The sequence below is a fragment of the Lagopus muta genome, chromosome 2, assembly GCF_023343835.1.
Source record: "Lagopus muta isolate bLagMut1 chromosome 2, bLagMut1 primary, whole genome shotgun sequence".
Classification (NCBI taxonomy): domain Eukaryota; kingdom Metazoa; phylum Chordata; class Aves; order Galliformes; family Phasianidae; genus Lagopus; species Lagopus muta.
In genome coordinates this window covers 57,679,880-57,701,631 of record NC_064434.1, presented here as the reverse complement: position 1 = coordinate 57,701,631, position 21,752 = coordinate 57,679,880, and the positions used below count along the sequence as shown (strand labels likewise).

General features: G+C 36.6%; 1 protein-coding gene across 3 annotated transcripts in view; it reads right to left on the bottom strand.

Moving 5' to 3' along the window:
* Nucleotides 1-1,418: 1,418 nt before the first annotated feature.
* ADGRG6 (adhesion G protein-coupled receptor G6) overlaps nucleotides 1,419-21,752 on the bottom strand; it is a 112,074-nt gene continuing 91,740 nt past the window's right edge. For 2 of the 3 annotated variants that reach the window (XM_048936344.1, XM_048936345.1), the window contains 7 exons: nucleotides 19,479-19,606; nucleotides 18,130-18,398; nucleotides 16,593-16,704; nucleotides 16,016-16,299; nucleotides 11,615-11,716; nucleotides 9,493-9,645; nucleotides 1,419-4,924 (listed from right to left, as the gene is read on the bottom strand). In XM_048936344.1, coding sequence (XP_048792301.1) covers nucleotides 4,746-4,924; nucleotides 9,493-9,645; nucleotides 11,615-11,716; nucleotides 16,016-16,299; nucleotides 16,593-16,704; nucleotides 18,130-18,398; nucleotides 19,479-19,606 — 1,227 coding nt within the window. In that variant the 3' untranslated portion in view covers nucleotides 1,419-4,745. Of the gene's footprint in view, nucleotides 4,925-7,616; nucleotides 7,664-9,492; nucleotides 9,646-11,614; nucleotides 11,717-16,015; nucleotides 16,300-16,592; nucleotides 16,705-18,129; nucleotides 18,399-19,478; nucleotides 19,607-21,752 lie in introns of all 3 variants that reach the window. The other variant, XM_048936346.1, reaches the window with a different exon arrangement.

Genomic DNA, 21,752 nt, shown 5'->3' with positions numbered 1-21,752 from the left:
TTCCTTTTCCTTTTCCTTTTCCTTTTCCTTTTCCTTTTCCTTTTCCTTTTCCTTTTCCTTTTCCTTTTCCTTTTCCTTTTCCTTTTCCTTTTCCTTTTCCTTTTCCTTTTCCTTTTCCTTTTCCTTTTTTCCTTTTCCTTTCACATTCCCATTTTTCCTTTTCCTTGATTTCATTTTCCTTAACTTTTTTTTTTTTTTTTTTTTTCCCCCCTTTTCTTGCACTGCAGCAAATGTATGTCCTGAGGATGAGAGTGCCAAGGCAGGGCCAGGAGCATTCCAAATTATATGGAACAAGTAGACAAAGATTGGCTAAGGAGAGGGAAAAGCTTCTTCAGCATAGCAGTGCTCCACAGACTGGTTTGCATGACTGATCTACCTGACCTTCTAAGACCTTTGCCTCATTTTCTGACCCATATATGGTCATACATCTTCATATACAAAAAATGTGAAACAAATCTTTGTAACACCTCCATGAAGGACACTGATGTCCTGTAAGTCGGTAGCTATCCTTGTGGTTACATAGATATGTCTGAATATAGATCAGCCTCTCAAAAGGAACAAAATGAAGTGGCATTTTACGTAACTCAATGGGTTACAGTAGGAAGCTGTTAACAGTAGAGGACCAAAATAAAATTGTTCTTGATACTTAAAAAGTGATGAAATGAGGAGAAAAATAAATCCACCCTCAAATGCTGCAAACCACTTTTACAAGTTTTGTATCTGCCAAAATCCCACTTGAAAAAACCTGGACTTCTTCTCTCAGAGGGCCCTCCCACACCATTCAAATCACAGAGAGCCCAAGGCAGTGTTCACTGTCCACAAACACGCATGGATATGCTGCCCATGGGCACACCATGCATCCATATTAATAGTATGTGTTTTGCTTTCATTGCCTTCTATAAAGACTATTATTGAAACTTCAAATACTGTGCATTTCCGGGGCAAGGTTTAAGTACAAGGAGAGTAACAGGGGAGCAGTTCTGACATGTTTCACTGAGTTTCCATGTTCTTTAGGTGTAAATATTTAAAGGTAGGACATTAGAGAGTTGCATTTAATGTTTATATATTAGTGTGCATATTTAATTGATCAGCTGACTACAGCATTATAACAGCAATTAGTCAAAATGTGATTACAGATTAAATCACATTATTCATAATGAAGGACTAAATTAATCTGGAAAGAAGCATATGAATAGAAAGAACTCCTAGTTTTCAATTATTCATTTGTATTACTTCTCACAGCCTATTTTCTCTTGCCTTGATATTCCTTTCTTGCTATGACACAAGTTCTACCATAAGTAAATGAACTCACCAAACTTTCTGATCACTCACTGGATCTGGCATCTACTTATTAACAAAAAGGAGAAGTATATTCTGCAGAATGCATTCCTCTTCTAAAATGGAGTTATTCTTGCATATTTATTTTCCACATTTTGGCTAGACATGCATCTATCTCACGTGTTTAATAAACACAAGATTATTTTTCAGAATTCCACTGAGTAATTTTTGCCATTAAACATTAAAAAAAAAGAAAACAAAAAGAAAAAAGAAAAAAATTCAATCATTCATTACTAAAAGAAAACTTTAATTATTTGGTACACTAACATCAAGAATGTTTACTTGAAAATGTTTCTTTCCACTTTAGTCCATCTTCAAAACTGTTACACTATATTCCACTGACTAGTATTACAAATTATGTTGATGTTTCCTCATACAGAACTACAGTAATTTTTTCACAAAATGTTTGGAAAAAAATAAAAGAAATTATTATTTCACTCTTTCTCTATGGTGAAGCAGAAGCTAAACAATAACAGATGTAACAGAGCTAAGTATATTTGACATTTTTAACCTCACAAATAAATAAATATGTACAAGGGAGGTTACAGTATGTCAACTACAAAGTAGAAGTTTTACATTGAACTGGGAGCATTCCAGAGCATCTAACTGACACAGATAGTTTAAGATTACTACATGGTAGTAAAAGAAAAGAGAAAATCTTATTTCAGAAAAAAAATATAGTAGCTGTACATTAAACTGATAGTTAGATTAGAGTTCAGTCAGGATATTGGTTTCTTATTATATTTTACTAATCCATTGTTTTTTATTATTCCTCATTTTTTATTTTTCAGGAACGTTTTATTTTCCTTCTTTTCACTTCTGAACACCTTAATCAGGTAGAAATCTCACAGTAAGCTGATATGTGAACACTATTACCTACAGTAGTTAAGCAAATGGGATGATATATAAATTCAGTAAATGCTTGTACATAATCTCTTCCTACATAATTTCCTCTTTCAAAGATATCTGACACATTCATCCTTACTAATAATTACATGTTAAGTGTATAAGGTCGACTTTCATTCATACCACCATGTAAGTAAATGTTTGCAGTTAGGAGACTGAGGTTTTGTTAAGGTGTGTGTAGCAACAGCAGTGTTTCTGGACAGAATACAGTTAGGACATACTCCTCCTGCAAGGTGTTTGCAGCCAGGGAAAATACTCCATTTGTGCGGTCACAGCATTAAAAGATCTCTGCACACAAAGATGCGTGCAAAGAGCAGAGAGAAGCACAAATTCACATCCCTAATCGCTGAGTATTCACCTGCTTAGCAACAGAACATCTTACAGAGTGACTTTCTGTCATTTTCCCAATGCAGCTAAATAAGTATTTGCCTAAAAATACATTGGTAAAAAGAAGTCTTTATATATATATATATATTAAAACAATCAAACAAAAAAACAAAAACAGAAAGGAAGGAAGGAAGGAAGGAAGGAAGGAAGGAAGGAAGGAAGGAAGGAAGGAAGGAAGGAAGGAAGGAAGGAAGGAAGGAAGGAAGGAAGGAAGGAAGGAAGGAAGGAAGGAAGGAAGGAAGGAAGAGAGAGAGAAAGAGAGAAAGAGAGAAAGAGAGAAAGAGAGAGAAAGAGAGAAAGAAAGAGAAAGAGAGAGAGAAAGAGAGAGAGAAAGAGAGAGAGAGAAGAAAGAAAGAAAGAAAGAAAGAAAGAAAGAAAGAAAGAAAGAAAGAAAGAAAGAAAGAAAGAAAGAAAGAAAGAAAGAAAGAAAGAAAGAAAGAAAGAAAGAAAGAAAGAAAGAAAGAAAGAAAGAAAGAAAGAAAGAAAGAAAGAAAGAAAGAAAGAAAGAAAGAAAGAAAGAAAGAAAGAAAGAAAGTTAGTTTCCACTAGGAGACATTCTCCTCTGAAATCAGTAATTGAGAACACCTTTGAAGTTCTGGCCCATTCTTTCTGTGACATGTGCAATAACAACTTTTACAACACCTGGCAAGGAGTGAGACATGCTTCATGTACTTTTGGCAGACGTGTTCACAAGCTAACATGTCACAAATCTATATACCTTAAAACAAGTAAGCATTTTATGCTCTTGTCTGTTGTCTGCACATATAGTGAGATCAGTGTAATGACGTACACAGTACAGCAATGCCAAAATTCCTTCTTGTTGCCTCAACACTTCAAAATTTGTGCCTCCAACAACTTCAAGCCAGTCAGCCAATGCAGGGGCAGGAGAGGGATACTGATACTGACTGCGTCATGTGCCCAGAATGATGTCATGTATTTATTACTGGTAAATGTAACTCAGGTTATGCTAATGTTGCAAAGCCATCTGATGGAGATGCCTATACATACAGCATATCTGAAGTAGAGAGACTGGCAAATGAACCTAAGGGATCACAGAGTATTAAGCGTATTCAAGTTTACCACTGTTTGCCTTTCTTAGATTGTCTGTAGTACACACTGTTTCCTCTGTAATATTGACTGGGTGCATATTATAAAAGTATGTGTGGAAAGAAATCTAAATATGTATTTATACATTTATGTATAGCTTTTTCTGTTTTGTTTAGCAAAAAATAAGACTGCACACACTGGTACAAACATTGCATAATAAAAGTTGCAATGGGAGATACTGCTTTTCCTACATGCTGATCAATAAACATTGAAAAATGATTTTGTGTAAACTTTGGATTTACCTTGTTCTGCACCAATGCAGATGTATGCTGCCATACATATCTCATAGGCTTAAAATTTGCAGAAGGTTTACTAACAGCCTACAGGTCTTCCTCACCCAGCAGATCTATGTAGTAAAAGTGTTTATATGTATTTGTTTTCAGAGTAGCCTGAATTTACAGAACTAGGTCTATTCAGTAAAGAAATGTTTTTTAAAAATCCCTATAAGACTGGTCTTAGTGTTTTATTCACTTACCAAAAAAAAAAAAAAAAAAAAAAAAAATCCAAACAAAAAAACAATGAAAAAACAGGAAGCACCAGACAGTCAGTAAGGAGAAAATAAGGAGAATCTAACAAGTGCTGTAGGAAAATTCATGTTTTTCAAAAGAAATAGAACATAAGTATACTATTAGGTAAGAGCTTGTCTGTATGACGTCTGCTATTTTCTCCAGGAGTCAGGATATGTTTCTGTTCAGACTGTATCATTTGGAGTTATGCTTATGGCTCTTCTTCTGTCTTAAAAAAAAATATTTACACAGGATTATGATTAGCTGTCCTGGTGCCATGTTGGTGGGCACACTCTGTAAAACAGCTCAATATCATGGCAGAAAATTGTCCTTTCCTACAATAGGAATAAGGTAGAGAAATTGGTCCACAAGTGGAATCTGTTTATAAGGTAACATAAACTGGAAAAGTTAACTGGGCAGATCACATTGTATGGTATTCAGTATTCTTCATTCTGGGCAGATTTTTTGGCTTCATTTAGTTTGAAGAATTCAGAAGTCCATTTAAAACTTTGTGCTGTGACTGAATGTGTCAGACATGATGATATTTTTATAAAAGTTATCAGAGTGAGGATTGCAGTATCCCTTGACCTTGTCAATAACCTGGTGGACAGGGATGATTGATGTCTGCTCTCCGTCCTCTTGGGCAAATTTTGAAGATGACTTGTCAACAAAAATATTCTCTAGGAAGAGGAAAAAGAAACAAGAAGTTAGGGCTTCTTAAGCAAACTCATATTTTAAGAGGTGTGTCACTCCCACATGGATATGCCTTCAATTGCCACTACTGCTGAAAGAAATTACTGCCCTTGAAGCCAGCAAGTAACATTTTTGGCTTGGCATTACTTCTTCTAACTTCTTTTCCAATGTCTGTTTTGGTGATCAGGCTTCTCAGGTCTCTCTCAAAATTATCTCACTATCCCTTTGCCTAAAGTTCCATCACTGCCCATTCATATGTTAATTCAGTTGTTAATCTTACAAAGTACTAGAAAGAGAGGGATGTCCATAAAATATGGCATCTCCATTTAATAAAGTACTGAAAAATGACCTTAAGTGGTTTTAATTACTTCACTTGTGGAAGTTATAATCTATGCATAGGAATAATTGCAGAATGTAATATATGACTTACTCTTAAATCAGATAACCAGAACCAAAACTGGACTATACTTTGCATTTACATAGAATAAAGTTGTATTTTCCATAAAAAAAGGACAGTACAGATTGAACAACTGTAGGGATCAAAAGATGCAGAAAATCCACATCCTTTCAAAGTTTATGTGCTACATGCCAATGGAGGAGTTTAAGAAAAATAAGGAATAAAATATTTTCCAGTAAGGCAGTTTCCAGCAGGGTAGGGGAAATCTTCAGAGGCTAACAGAATTGCTATTCAGAGGATGGGCAGTAGGTAGAGCTCAAGTAATAAGCAATGAGGAACTGAGATTGTAACTTATTTTCTCAAGAACACTGCCTTAATGAGCTTTCTTATCTCTTCCACTGTAGCGAGTATGGCTGGAGGTAACTCTCAACACAGGCAAGGCCTGGGCCATCATAAACCAATAGCAAAATGAAGGATTCTGTGCAGCAGTGTGTTCTACAAGTGGAATTTTTGATGGCTGATTAGAAGACCTAGGTGAAATCACCCTCAAAAATTCCTCAGTAAAAGATCATTTAAAAACACAGCACACAATTTAAAATTAGATTTCACACCATACTTGTCTTCTATATAAACAAATTATTATTGAAAAACAAACAGGAAAGAAGATACCCCATACAGAAGTCATGATATCAAACCATAAGGAATTTTTCAGTATAATGAATTGCATGAAAGAGAAATGGATGGCAGAGCAAGAAATCAAAACAGCCTCGCTCATTACAAAAAGAAACAGGCACGTTCAGGCATATCAGAATGATTTTTTCAAAGCACGCAAGAATGTCCATGAACTGCAGCAAGTAACTCCATGTCCAATAGTGAACTGCTGGGTACTGTGTGCCTCTCAAGTGTATGTATTTACAAGCCAGTGGTACTATATTTTGGAATTTTTCTATATATTGAGTAACATTACAAAGATTAAAAATTTAAATCTTAGTTGTTAGAGAAAGTTTTTAAAACTCTTGGAAGTTCCACCCTCCACATACCACCCCCTCACAGGACACCATTACATTGTAAACAGCTATTTCCTTATGAAATCCACTTGCATGGGAATTACGTAAATTCTTTGAAAACAGTGGAACCCTTATTTTTTTAAGATTCCCATCCGTTCCCTTCCTTTCTGTTCTGTTCTGTTCTGTTCCCTTCCCTTCGCTTCACGTCTCGCCCCTTCATACCCCTTCATGCTCCTTCACACCCCTTCCCTTCATGCCCCTTCCCCCTCCTTTCCCCTCCTTTCCCCTCCTTTCCCCTCCTTTCCCCTCCTTCCCCCTCCTTCCCCCTCCTTCCCCCTCCTTCCCCCTTCCTTCCTTCCTTCCTTCCTTCCTTCCTTCCTTCCTTCCTTCCTTCCTTCCTTCCTTCCTTCCTTCCTTCCTTCCTTCCTTCCTTCCTTCCTTCCTTCCTTCCTTCCTTCCTTCCTTCCTTCCTTCCTTCCTTCCTTCCTTCCTTCCTTCCTTCCTTCCTAACCAAATGGACTTCAAAACAGAGTTAAAAAGAAGTAAACGAAGCAAACTTGAGTTGTACCACCAAATTCTATGCAGAACTAATTTTAACTTCTAATCTGTGGAAACATTGTATACAATATTTACATACTATCTACAACAAGTTTGCATTAGGCTCATAAACAGCAATGTCACATGGTGCAAAAGTGATTTCCTTTTTCTGCCACAAGTGTTACAAAATGTGCTTTCTGGATTCAACTGGCAATTTGCAGTACAACTGTCAGAGTTCCATAGCTAGTCATTCCAATTCATTTTGGGTGGCTGGATATGAAAGAACAGTGGCTTCTAGTCATTCTAAAATCCGTAATGGCCTCTGATGAGATATACTGTATAATTCCTATTTTTAATATGATTCCTTTTTTAAATCTTCAGATTTTTTTCTAAGTACATCTCAGGTTGTTTTTGCTTTTTAATACATGCTTTGTGTATGGTTCTTCAGTGCTTGATCTCCTTTCCCCAGAGTACAGTACACAAACATTAATATCAGGACATGGTCTGTTTTCTACAAGAGCATCTTCCAAATGCTTCATGCATGATGCAGAGTGCAGAAACTCAGAGTCTGAAGCACGCTTATTTTTTGATTCAGCATCAGTGACGCAAGATGTATCAGTGAGAAACAAGCAGTGATTCTGATAAGCAAAGTCCTTAGAGCCAATTAGGACATCATGCAAATGGCAGCCCTCCACCCTGTCCAAACCATGCATCTGACAAAAGCAGTTCTCACTTTACCTGTAACACTCCACCACTGGTGAGGAAAGGGCCTTAGAAGACATTATCTACACCACAAACACATGAATGCCTGTGTCAGTTCCAGGATGCACATTACAACCATATTAGCAAGAGCTACCAAGGCATGTAGCTATTACATTATTTAACTGCGGTGTAGCTAAGACATCAAACAAATAATTTTATCGGTACTGAAAATGAGAACTATGCGCCTTATTTTCTATTATTTTAGAATTGTGAGAAGATACATTGGTATTTAAAAACTTAACTTCAGAAAAAAATATTGAAATATATAAAATAAAATACAATAAGAAGTGTATTTTTGGTGTTCAAAGTAAAATGTAAGGAAATTTAAAAATATTGAGAAAACTGTGGTATTCCCTTAACATCTACTAAACAATCACAAGCTGCAGAACATGCTACGATTACAGTACTAACTGTAATCTCCTTCAGGATATAATTTATGCATGGGATTAAGCTCACTACTTTTGAAGAAAGTGCATGATTGTGCTCCTAAGTTTCTTCAAACTTAATTCTTGTCTGGAACTGCTTTAATGTCTGGCTTCAAAACTGCACTGCAAAAACTCCAGGAGTAAATCACTTTGGTAGTCAGACCAATTAAAAGCCCTGAGCCCAAGAGAAAACAACTATCTGCAATGATGAGGGCCTATTTATTGATTCTACATGAGTACCAATGGGAACTCTCTGTTGGCAGACCCAAAGATATTTTGCAGCAGCAAGGGCATGGTGCTCACCTCCTCAGTCATGTCAGACAAGTCCACAGAAACAGCTGAGATAGGGAATGCAATCTATTGCTATTAAGTTAATAGTGTAGATTTCTAGACAAAAACTGTTGTGTGCCTAACGGAACCAGGAAATGATCATCAATAAAAATAGGATACTTTCTGGATAGTATGCTATGTAAATAGAAGGAAGACTGGAACATCAGAAATGAGATATTGGGAACTTCCAGTAAATTCATATAATTCATTTCTAGAAAAGTGCTAGTAACATACATTTTAAAACAAGAAAATAAATCCCCTTGGGTTAAATATGTATGTAGGTTTTATTTCTGCTACATTTTAGGAGAGGATTCTGTGCTAATTTTATGTAACTATGAGATAAGACAACATGAGTTAACAAAAACTCAGTAACAAAAAAACCACAAATAGTATTTCATAAGATATTTAGGTGTTTTTTTGAAATAGTTTGATACAAGCAAACAAACTTGCAAATCATTCTAGCTCCTCTCTTTTTATATTCCTTTAGAGTGTCCTTAAAATAAGCACCTTTTTACAGCATGAGTGGAATACTGATGCCTTTTATTACATACACTGCTGACGTCTGAATAGATAAGCAGTAAATACTGCATGCTATTTCTAGGATGGAAAAACTGTGTGTACTCTGGGAAAGCGTTATTAATTTCCAAGCAGCTTCCACTTGTTTCTTTACCCATGAATGTGTTACAGTCAAATGGAAGCAGTTTTGCTGAGTGAATCAACTGAGGACTTGGATTTGGAATACTTGATTCCTATTTCCAACTGTGCTGCTAGCTTGCATGATACCTTGGATAACAAGCGTCATCCCTCTGTGCTTTGGTTACTATGTGTTTACAAAAGGATAACAGAACTTCTCTTCTTTTATCCAGAAAGGGGAAAGTACTATAGAAAAAAACTGAAACATACTCAGATCAGAACTATACGTGAGTTGTATTGCTTATTTAGTTAAGATTCTTATTAAACAGTAACACGTATATTAAAAACACCGCAATAATAAAAGTTAGTGACTTTTTTCTCACATTAATCTTTGTGTAATCTAGTGTACCTTTAACACAAAAGTAAGTATCCACAGATCTACTATGTACAGTACAAGAACTCACCTGTATGGCTACTTCGTTTGCAGTATGTATTTGTTGTAGATTTGGATTTGGATGTTAAGTACGTTGAATTGGAGCCAATGGAACTAGATGATAGGGATTTCCCAAGATTATCAGAACTCTTCTTTATGATATTTGTTGCTGTTTTGCTCCAATCTGAAAATGATTGAAAAGTTTATCATGGATAACTACTATCAGTAATCGTACTAAATGCCTAATGTATTCAATTACATACATTTCAAGCATTAGATGCATTAGAAGCATTTACAGTGGTCTTACTGTTTGAGGGACTGATCTGCTGAAGTAGATAATACACAAGCAATTTGTTCTTGTTGTTACAGAGTTTTGCATATTGTTGCACCATTAATTACAATGAATAATAATGGTCACACAGTATACCAAATTTTGGCACAACCATTAACACTATAGGTTCTTGTGTTGGAGCAACTTCAGATATTAAATGAATTAACTAACACTAATAAAATTATTGGTGAAAAATGACAATGAAAATCTTGTCATATGTTTCCCAATACCAGTATCCCTCAGAATAAATGAACTACTATTTCTGCATCATATACTTGCAGGTAGATACGAGTAGTTTCACACAGTGATCTTGGTTATCATTCTAATTCACTATATATACTACAGTGAAAATCACAGAAGGCATATAATTAACATTGTTTGCTTTAGCTCTGACTTAAATCCAGGGAAAGCTTTTACCCTAAAACATTGCTACAGTGTATAAGTTACTACTTCTCTGATTTAGCAATGGCACTCTTGCACTGTTTGTTTCTTTGCTTAATCATAACATGCCCTAAAGTTTACTTCAGTCAGATAAGAATGCAGGATCATATTTGGCTCACTGCTCTGTCTGCAAACCCTGTCAGATTCACAGAGAATAAAACCAACCAGACGTGATGGCCTGGCTGCAATGACAGTGCATTAATTACATCACAGACATACTTGAATCCTTCAGGTTCTTATTTCTATCATCTCCACAGGCTGCCCAACAGCAGCATAAAAATCTGGAAATAATTTGGTCTATCTGTGTTTTCCAGTTCAGAAGTTACAACACGAACCACATGGAAACTGAACATAAGAAATAATTTGGATGCCTGTTCAGAATGAATTCATTTTTCCTAGTTTGTATTAACTCTTTGAAATCATGACTCAGACCTTTTTACTGTAATGAAAGCATAAAAGTTTCATAGTTTACAAGTTTACAATGAGAATGCATCTCCTAAACAAAACTGAACATGGCAAAGCTAAACTCTTGATGGCAAGGCATTTGCTTATAACTTTGAAACATCATATGGATATCAAGACAGGAAGGACACTGAAGAAGTTGGAGCACTGCAGTAACTCAGGATGGGCTGGTTTACCTCAACAGGCAAGGAGCTCATGCCACTTTATATTATCTGTGGAGTTGGATCTCAGTCACTGAGCAAGAATTGTGCAGTCCAAAACTATGAAATCATATATAGCAAAGGAGGACACAGGAGTCTAACATCATCCAAGATGGCCAAAGGTTCAGGAGACACTCTGTGGTGCCCAAACAAACTGCTGCAAAGGACAGCTCTCCTTCCATACAGACAAAGATGAACATCACTTCTGGAACCTAACCTGATTTCTGCAACAGGAATTTCCTACTTCTGAGTCTCTGCTGCTCTCTCTCATTAACATGGTGAAGGTCAGAACAGTTTCAAATAACTTTTTAGAATCAATCTTCCATCAATCCAGTAGTCAACAATTTAGTCATCATAATTTAGTTAGCAGGGAAAAAGGATTAATATTAGTTTCTGAATGACAGAATTTGATTGTCTGGACCTTTATTCATTTTTTTTAAGGCTCCAGAAGGCCTTCCAAAACCATTTGTGTAGCACTACAAAATTCACCAGTTGCTTTCGGTGGAAAACTGAAAGAAAAGTTTTGAGATTTTTTATGAAGTGACATTTGAAAAATCCCTTGGCAATTGTTGTTTTTGAAGTGGAGTGATATCCTATGATTAATCTATTTTTCAACATCTCTGGTTTATACGGTATTATATTAAAAACAACATAGCAAGCTGGTTGCTTGGACTTTTCCAGACCACTGCATAAAACAAGGCATCATGACTTGTTTTTACCTGAATTGTCTGCCAGTCGGAATCTGCCGCAACATAGATGTCTCCTCCATTGTTTCTGCACGTTTTCTTTCATTGCACAGTGGAATACAAATATAAATAAACCTTCAACAAAAGCAAATAAAACATGTATTCTAAATGGATAAGTAAATTGTCTAAAATCTGATAACAAAAGACTATGAAGTACAAGCAAAAACAAATCTTGTCATCTATCCACATGCCTCATTTAATATGTTTGGGAATTAATTAAAGCTTTCCCATCCTCTTGCTGCTATACAAGTGTCTGGTGTATCAGAAGAGAGAGATGAGAGCCCTTTAATTGACATTCATATTCAGCTGATTCATACTCAGCTCACTGTGGATCTTTTAATTATGTTTTGGCTTAGATGTAAACCATTAAATGTTTTGTCTTTGAAGTAGATGTAAACTTTGCACTCAATGGGACTGCAAGAACCAGACTGCAAAGTAAATACAGACTTTGTTTTGTTAGCGAGAAGATATTTCACCTCCTCCCATTCTATATCCACAGTACTGTGGGCTGTGTACATTCATAACCCGAAATCCTGAAGTTGGCACTTAAGCATGCTTTCGGATTTACATGTATCACATGAATGTACTTGAAATGATTATGAGAATGGTAAGAATATGTTTGCAAGTACTAATTAAGTGTGCAGATACTTTTGAACAAAATTACCTGTTTTGTGCATGCAACTGCAATAAAAGAATTTAAGAATATTTTTGTAGTTTTCACTTTTTTAAGAAATAAAGCTATTTACATTCAAGATAGAAGACGGGCATCTACCATAGGGTAAATAGGTATCCAGTAGGTCATAAGGTACAAGTTAATCATCCTACAGAGATATTTTGGAGCTAAATATAGCACTTGGACATCTCTTGTGCTCTTGGCACCCTCAGGCACCAGCTGTGGAATCTTCCATCCTACCCTGTCCTGGTCTGTTCTCATTCTACTCTTATTCCCTGGGAGCCAGCCAACATAAGGCTGAATATCTGATGACAAATGTTACTACCAAATCCCACATGATTATATCTTAAAGGCAAGTAAATGCAAAAAATAAATCAATTAGGCAACATAATTAAGTGCCATCCTCAAAGACTGCTCCTTTAAGACGCTCACAGAATCACAGAATGGCTTGGGTTGGAAGGGACCTCAAGGATCATGAAGCTCCAACACTCCCTGCCACAGGCAGGGCGATCAACCTCCTCGTTTAAGGCACCAGGCAGCCCAGGGTCCTATCCAATTTGGCCTTGAACACCTCTAGGGATGGGACATCCACAACCTCCCTGGGCAGCCTGTTCCAGCACTCATTCTCATAGTAAAGAACTTCCCCCTAACATCCAAACTAAATCTTCCCTCCCTCCAATTAAAAGTATTTCCCCTTGTCCTGCAGTTATCTACCCTTTCAAAGAGTTGATTCCCCTCCTGTTTATAGCCTCTCTTTAGGTATTGAAAGGCTGCAGTGAGGGTACCCTGCACCCTTTTCTCCAGGCTGAACAAGTCCAGCTCTCTCAGTCTGTCTTGCAGGAGAAGTGCTCCAGTCCCCTGATCATCTCTGTGGCCCTCCTCTGGACCCTCTCCAACATATGTTAATGGCCCACTAAGTTTCAGCTAGTAAGAATGCAATGGCAGGATATAGGTTGGAAAAGCAGATCTGGTACATAAAATTATCCTATTTCCTCCAAAATGCTGAGGTAATTTTGGTTGGTCATTGAATGTTGATCATTGAATTTTGAGTGTATTTGCTTATGGCATTCAGGCCAGGCTGAGACCACCTAGGTTAGAGAACCAAGACAGTTAACTTTGCTAACATTTTGCATTAATGAAAAATGTCAAAAGAAAAATGAGAAGAACAATGTAAGGAAGGTACCTTAATGCATAAAACATGCAAGCTCTGTTCAAATCTGTTTACTGTGTTTGCAGTTAGTAAGATATTTCTGTGTGTGCTTTGTTTAAGCACAGAGTAATTCCAACACAATCTCTAGCAGCCTTTACTTGCTCAGAGAGGTGCAGCTGTTCGTACCCTAAGTACCTCTTAGGACTTCTGCATTACTACCAACTTATTAAACTGATATTTAATTAAATTGTGGTGAATATTTGGAACATTTTGAATGGTTAAAAAAGAAAATGCCAATGTCTAGAGCATTACAAAACAAATGCACTACGTTATGTACTTTGCCTTTGCCCTGTCTGGGCTTGGTCTCTGAAATGTTTTTCTCTGTATTTCATTATTCATTAAGTTTACAATGTGCTTTAGTAACACAGCTTTGGTTTTGTTTCCCAGAGACAAATCAGACCCTAGGTTTGGCTCTAGCTTGGCCCTAACTTGAAAGTATTTGGCTTGCCCAGGCATATATAAAACGAGCAGCCAAAAAAGAGATGTTCCCAGATTTTTTACTCTAAGTGTCAAAGAGAGAAAAATCATTTCCTATGTAGATGTAATAGCAAAGTACAGTAACACAGTAGTTGCAGCACTGTACTGTTTTCACTGCCAGTGCACAGAAAGCTAGGTCGATGGAGGCTTCTGGTACAGCTTAAAACACTAGCACAGCTTTCATAAACATGAGAGAGAGAATAGACATATTTATGGAAGGCTCAGTAATTAAGCTCATACTAATAATGATGAAAGACCTCCACACTGAATTATTTTCGGATGCTAGAAAATGCTTCCTGATGCAAATGCTTAATTTTCCTTTTGCGCTATTTTATCCTCTTACTTCTAGGTAGATGTGTGCTGCACCAGTTACTGGTGATTTGAGATGTTATTTTCCTGGTTTCTTCAGCTTTGCCTAAAGCTAAAGACACAGCAATAAGCATTTCCAGATACAGGATTATTATCTTCCTATGCTTGTTATGACCTGTATGAATGTATACTATTCCATCTTTGCTACAGCAATCCATGAGAAGCACATCTCTCATCTTCTTGTGTTTACTTCTCAGGGTTTTTGGTTTCATCTTCTGACCTACTGTTTTTCCATTTGACAGTGCTATTACTCCACAGAGACTTAAGCAGTGGTGGTCAACCTTGTGTGCACTCTGCATGCACATGCTTAATTGATTGCACTGGAAAATCTGGTTAAAGAATACTTGTTGAATTTGATCCTTGGCATGCTCTTCAGAGTTTTAATCTTTTTTTCATGTTCTTCCCATGCTTTTAATCTCTCTAGGCCTTTCTGAATTTCTGACACAGACACATTACAGCAAATACCTCATTATGTGCCTGGGGGAGTATTAGACTTTGTCCACTGGAAAAAAGGTCTTTAGTAAGAACACCACATTCAAACAATTTTTGCCATTTTGCCTAGCCTTTCAGGTTGAAACTGAACCAAAACAAAACTGACAACATCATTCTCTTTCCACGAAAGCTCAATAAATCTTTTTAGTGCAGTAAATATGTCTCAACCCTAACAGATGAAAACCACATAGTGTTACATTAAGTACTCCATTAAGGGAAGCTATTTTGCTGACCTTGGGAAATTACGTATTTTTTTATCTCAGTGTTTGTGTGGCATAACACATGCTCCTCCAATGACATCCTTGGGTTTACTTTTTGTTTTGCCTTTTTTCTTTTTCCCTGAGTAAACTAATATTTTTCATTTTAATATGTGTGTGGTTCAACACATACCCCTCCAGTGACCTTTGTGGGTTCTCCATATGCTTTTGTTCTTCTGTATTAATGAGAAGGGTAAGCAGAGATGGAGATTTTTACATCATTTGGTACAGAGTAAATCAGCTCTGAACTGAAATTCTTCTAAATGTCAACAATATGATTCTGTAAACTATAATTGATTGCAATTTATAGCATTTTTCAGAAGAATTAACCACACTGGAAAAGTAAAATACTCAAAACTTCAGCAAAAGTAAACAAAAAAACCTGCCTACAACACTCACTGGATTTTCTTTGAGGAACCAAATAATATAATTTATCTCTGTGCTATCTCTCCACATTGACACAGGACTAGATTTTTCCTTATGAGCTTCTCATGGCTTAATAAAATAGTTATGAGCCTTACAAATTCCCTACAGGAAAAAATATAGGAAAGAGACTTCCTATATTTGTTGTAATCAGTGAAAGGAAATGTTGAAGGTCATACAGAATCTATCAGCAGAAATCACTGCAGACTGTTAACTAGGAATAGCACTATTTATAATACTGTGCATTTTATTTAAAAGGCCTTGAAATGTTAATTGATCTAACAAAGACCTTCAACCCACATGTTGTAGGTACAAGTGTTCTACAAAACAGTAAACTAATGATGTTTCAGTACCAGGGTAAGATCCAGAGAACTTGGGTCTGAGTTCCCTAGATGGATCACTGGATGTAAGATCTCCCAGAACAACAATGGCTCAAGTATTGTTTGTTCACAAGAAAAAGAAATTCTGCTTACCTTGTAGTGAATTGAAAATGGAAAAGAGGTATAAGAAGGGCAGAGTCAAGGGACCCCAGGCGAAAAAGGCAAAGCCCCATGTCATGCCCAAGAGGAAGGTCAGGCTGACCACACTACGGAGATTCCTCAGGATCTCTTCCTTTAGAGTTCGATTAGTTCTTTTCCCATTCCTCCCACAGATCTGCACCATCACTACTACAAACATGGCAACATTCAAGAGAAACATGATTCCAAAGTATCCGGCACCAGTCACATAAAAGACAACCTTATTCTTGATCCAACAGCTGTAAAAAAAAGTACAATCATTTTTAGGTAGCACATAACATCATTTATTCAACTACAAGGAAAATCTGTCTACACCTGGTTTCTCTTCTGCAGAGTATAATTTCAAATGAAAAATTTCAAATTTCAAGTGAATTATTTGAAATTCTTTGCACTTAGGACTAAAAAAATTTAGGAGACAATTTTGTCCATTTTGCTTGTTTTATTCACATGTGAGTTTTCCAAAGCTATCTGGATAATGCTTCTTCTTTTCTCCATGCTGAATGCTAAATTGTAAGAGATTGTAAATACTTACAAGTCGTCTCCTTGCCCAGTAGCATCTCTGCCATACAATTCTTTGCCATAAACGTGACTTGCATTTTTATTTGTGCTCGCTAAAACAATTGCTATCACTAGAGCTGGCAAACCTGTAATACAAGAACACTGTAGTTTGCTCTCAAATCTCTTAAACTTTCAAGATTACCATGCAAAGCTAAATTATCAATGTTTCCAACAGTAGTGCTTTAGTAAAGAGTATCGCAAGGTAGCTCTATGTCAGAAAACTACATAAAACTACTTAATGTCCTTTCTTTAAGTTAGAAAATGCTATATTAGGATGTGACAAGGTATTTCTCTCAAAGAACTTGCACACAGGCTCTCATAATGAAGAAAGGAGACTAACAAATTACTGAAACAATAAGATCAAAGAGGAGTTGGGATTGGGATATTTTTGGAGGGATTTCTTTCCACAGATGTTGATGCCATTTAAGAAGGATGAGGAACCAGGGAACATGAACTCAAACCTGTAATTTCTGCTCTGCTTCTCTCAGCTGAAAATATCTTCATGTTTTCTAAAACATTAGATGCCCTTAACTTCAACATCAACCAAAAAAAAAAAAAAAAAAAAAAAAAAAAAAGTAAAAAGAAGACTATTTCTGTTTTATTAATATAGTAAAAAGAATATTTTGGGAAAATAATAAGAAAACCATGTGGAAGAGAACTATGTGTAGAGGGAGATACAGCTCACATGGAGCAAATGCACATTTCCTGACATGCCTTATTTACATGCCTTATTCCTGCAATGACAAAACAGATTCAAAGGGGGAAGAGGTTAATTTGCTTTTCCTACCACTCAGTCCATGTCCTCTGCTAATGTTGCCAAAAAGGATGCTAGTTGCCGATGGAAAGACATCAATTACCAGCTGGACTGAGGTCAGTGCTCTAGTCATGAGGTTAATGGTTTTGTATTGTACTGTATTATTTCAAACACAATATGTGCTTTCAGACAGAAAGCACAGATTCCTGATATAAAAAAAATGAAGAATAAAAGCCTTTCTGCTTGAGCCTTACAGTTATTTTTCAGTATTACATTTTCCAATTCAGTCCTACAGTGTATACTTCTTAGGGCAGGAAGAATTTCTCTGTTGTTTAAAAACTGCTGAAGTTCAGGAAAGTTTGGTCACTTCTGATTCTGCCATATATTTTTGGCAAGAAACTGCAGGCTCAACTGAGATCTTCTTGAAAGCCAGTGTGAAGATCTGAATTTATTTTGTGCCACAGTTTTCTATCTCTGATATGGCAGGAACATGCTGGCTTCTTTGGAAACACTAGTGTATCTGGTCTCTCTGCTTCTCCTGAGGCTGAGATTGCCAGTTCCAGTGTGTTTTCACTGAACCATCCACAGGAACTCTGGTCTCCGTGACAGAGTCCTCAGCTGGATGTGCGCCAGCACCTCAGGGTGAGGGAAGGAAACTTTAGACTGATTTTGATTCTGTTTTGTATCTGTGACATTGGTCTGCTAAAAAATATCATTTCAAAAAGCACACTGTAAAAACTGCATCTACGGAACTCACCCCAGCCAATGATGCAGAACTTGAGTATGTATCTCCGTATGTAGGTGTTGAACACTTTCACTAGAGCGATGTACATATGAACGGCTTCTAGTCCCATCCATGTAAAGGTGGCCAAAAGAAAATAGTGTAAAAGTACAGCAATGGCTATGCAGAGGCCATCTATGTCAAACGATGCAATCCAACCATCAAGCAAGAAAGTCAAGTTCAGAAAGAGCAGAGCTGTGCTCAAATTCATTAGGATTTTGGAAGGATAATCTCTTCTTAGCTTCCTAGTGAGAGAAATACAGAAGCATAAGATTAATTGGTTCCAACTACCCAAGGGAAAGCCAGCACTTTTTTGGGCCCTTAATGAGCTACTTAATTGTCAAAATATTTTATCAACTCATTTATTTGCATTAGCAAATCTTCAAATTAAACATAATGCATTGTGTTGTGTACCTAAAATAAGGACAGAAAAAACTTAACAGCAAACTCTCAAAATATAGTTGGACAGAGGATCAACTCTAATTACTTCATATATTAATGTCTGCTACTTTTTGGAATGTATCATCCAGACCAATATATTCTGGTTTCTTCTGTTACTGGTGCTGTTGTCAGGGATTTTTTGTTTGTTTGTTTTTGCTTGCTTGTTTATTTCTCTCTTTTTGTAACTGAAACACATTGAAATGTATAAACTGTGGGGCAACTTCTGCCGTCTTGGACAAAAACACTATACCTTAGGTAATGCAATAGCAATGCAATTATTAGAGATTTATTTAGAACTATTTTTGAAGATCTCAGAAGCCCCCTATTTTTTCCCTCAGAAAACTATCCTTTAGTAGAATGGCAGGATGGTTGCTTTGCATTGAGGTGACTTCATTTTCTCTTTTGACTGTTCATACAGCTGCATTATTTCAAAATCCTTGCATTTCCTATAGTGCTTTGTTAAAAGTGCTGAATAACTTGGCTTCATGGCTGTTTTTTGTTGTTGTTTTTGTTTTGTTTTGTTTTATTTCCTCACAGAAAGCCTGGCTGTGAGTTTTATAATATAGATCTATTTTGGACCTAGAGAATATCATACTCATGAGAGAGTATATTGGGTCCCATGAACCTTGTTGCCTTGCCTGAGGAACACAGCACATTTAAAGCAGGAGAGAATATGAACCCAAGCTTCTTGAAATAAATAAATAAATAAATAAATAAATCTACTTCCATATTTGTGCTCAGAATTTGTTTTTTTTGAATGCTTTCCTTCCTATGCAAGAAATAATACAAAAAACATATAGCTAATTTATTTTATCACATAGGTGTACTTCATTTGTGGTTTGTTTGTTTTTTTTGTTTTTTTTTTTTACAGCACTAGTACTCACTCAAATGCAATGTATGTCAGAAGAGTTGCAGCTGAAAATATAGCAGATATCCCACAGCCTATGTAAGTGATGAAAGTGAGGATCTTGGTATTCTGCGGGTCTATTTCTGTAGTGGTTCCCTGAAGGTCCTATGGGAGACAGAAGGAAGAGGCGTCAGTTGCAGCACAACACTCTTACTTGGTAATTAGTCAAGCGAAACTTAGAAACACTTTGGCAATAACAGCATAACTTGATGTCAGGGTTCATGTTTACCGAGAATACTTAGTTTATAGTTGTTACACCTCTCACTTCCTTCCCACTGTTCTTGAAAACATTGTGCTGTGAGAATTATAAATGCTTGTTTCAGCAGATAGACAGAGCCTGATGATGCTCCTTACAATTCAGTACCAGGAATTTCGATGTCCTGTGGAAAAAATCTTCCCAGATAAAATATATATTTTTTAATTTCTGTTGCTTATGCACAACTCTCTTTAAGAAGATATGAATGTTGAACATTTATTGAAAAAGTAATTTAAAAATTGTTCATAATGAAATGCACAATGTTCTGGGGAGTTTCTGACATCATTTCTTATTATTAGAAGAGCTCATAAGAATCAATTTACCTAGTTGTCTATAGGTGAAACCAAGGGCAAGATATTGTTCTTTGCATTTATGGTCTGTTTTGACATGCAAACTACAGTTATATATAGAATTGCTCAGAAAAATAGTGACAACATTTCAAAAAAAGATTGGAAATGAAGTAGGAACATTCTGGGGATTTTTTTTTTTTCCAGTTCTCTGTCCAACTGTAATTGCCACATAGTCCTGTCTGAGAATAAATGCCAGGGTTATTTCCTTTTTTAAGGGAAAGAAAAAATGAGAATGTTTGGATCTATATCACCATGGACTGTGTGAGCAAAAATTAGCATTTAATATCATTTGCTCTACAGTCAGTGGAACTGTCTTCCTTAGAAAAAAAGATAGCAACATCTAGCAGAAAGAACCAACAGAAGGCTACAGAACATGCTATTCTTCAGAAAAAAAGTGAAGGAACTGTATGCAGCTTTTCAAACTCTGTCCCAACCTTGTAACAGTTTATGTATGTAAAGAGATTGTTGTTTGAAAATAATGTAATATCTGAATTAAAGTCAGATAAGATTATTGAAATGGAAAAGCAACTGGAAGGTTCAAAACTGTGTAAAAAATCTGTTGGAACACAGCCCAAATTGAAAGAACTTCTCCCTTATTTCTTAATGTCACTAAAGCATTTAGGGTAGAGAAGGAACTCATTGAGCATATTCTAAAGAAAATCCTTCCCCCCCCCCTCCCCCCCCCCCCCCCCTTTCAGGGATGAAAAGTGAAACAAAACCACAATTTAGCTTGCAAAAAGATAAAAAGCTTGTGACTATTTCCCATTGACATCTGAGCATGATGTGAAGAGAGCAACTCTGTTAGGAAGGCTATGCAAAGCCAAAACTGAAAAAGTCACTGCCTGAAACTCTCTGTCACAGAGAAATCCATTTTGTCACTGCAACAATTAAAAAAAAAAACAAAAAAACAAAAAAAAACAACCACATCTATTTTCATTAGGAGCATTGCTGCGATAAGAACTCAACAGGTTTTCAGCAGTTTTTAATCACAGGCCAAAGAATACTAATTTTGGAGTAAAAAAAATAAAAAAGATTTGCCCTATTACTGAGGGTAAAAAAATCACAAAATTTTAAGCTGAGATAGAAATAATTCATCCTTTTCATGTTGAGTTTTCTTCTTTCAAAAACACATCAAACAGACAAATTATGGGAGACATCCAAATATCATTATGCACGATCATGCCCCTGAGGTGGAAGGTACCCTCATTCCTCTTCCTGATATGTTAATCTTTATCTATCTCAGCCACACAGTCTGGAGGTTTTGCCTAATCTTCTGATAAAATAGGAGTTATATATGTTTAGTAGCAGCTCTTGCTGGGCAGAGGAGGGTCACGAAGATGATCAGGGGACTGGAGCACTTCCCCTATAAGGACAGGCTGAGGGAGCTGGGCTTGTTCAGCCTGGAGAAAAGAAGGCTGTGGGGTGACCTCATTGCAGCATTTCAGTACCTAAAAGGAGCCTACAAACAGGAGGGGAATCAACTCTTTGAAAGGGTTGATAGCTGCAGGACAAGGGGAAATGGTTTGAAGTTGAGGGAGGGGAGATTTAGGTTGGGTGTCAGGGGGAAGTTCTTTACAGAGAGAGTGGTGAGGTGCTGGAACAGGCTGCCCAGAGAGGTTGTGGACACCCTGTCCCTAAAAGTGCT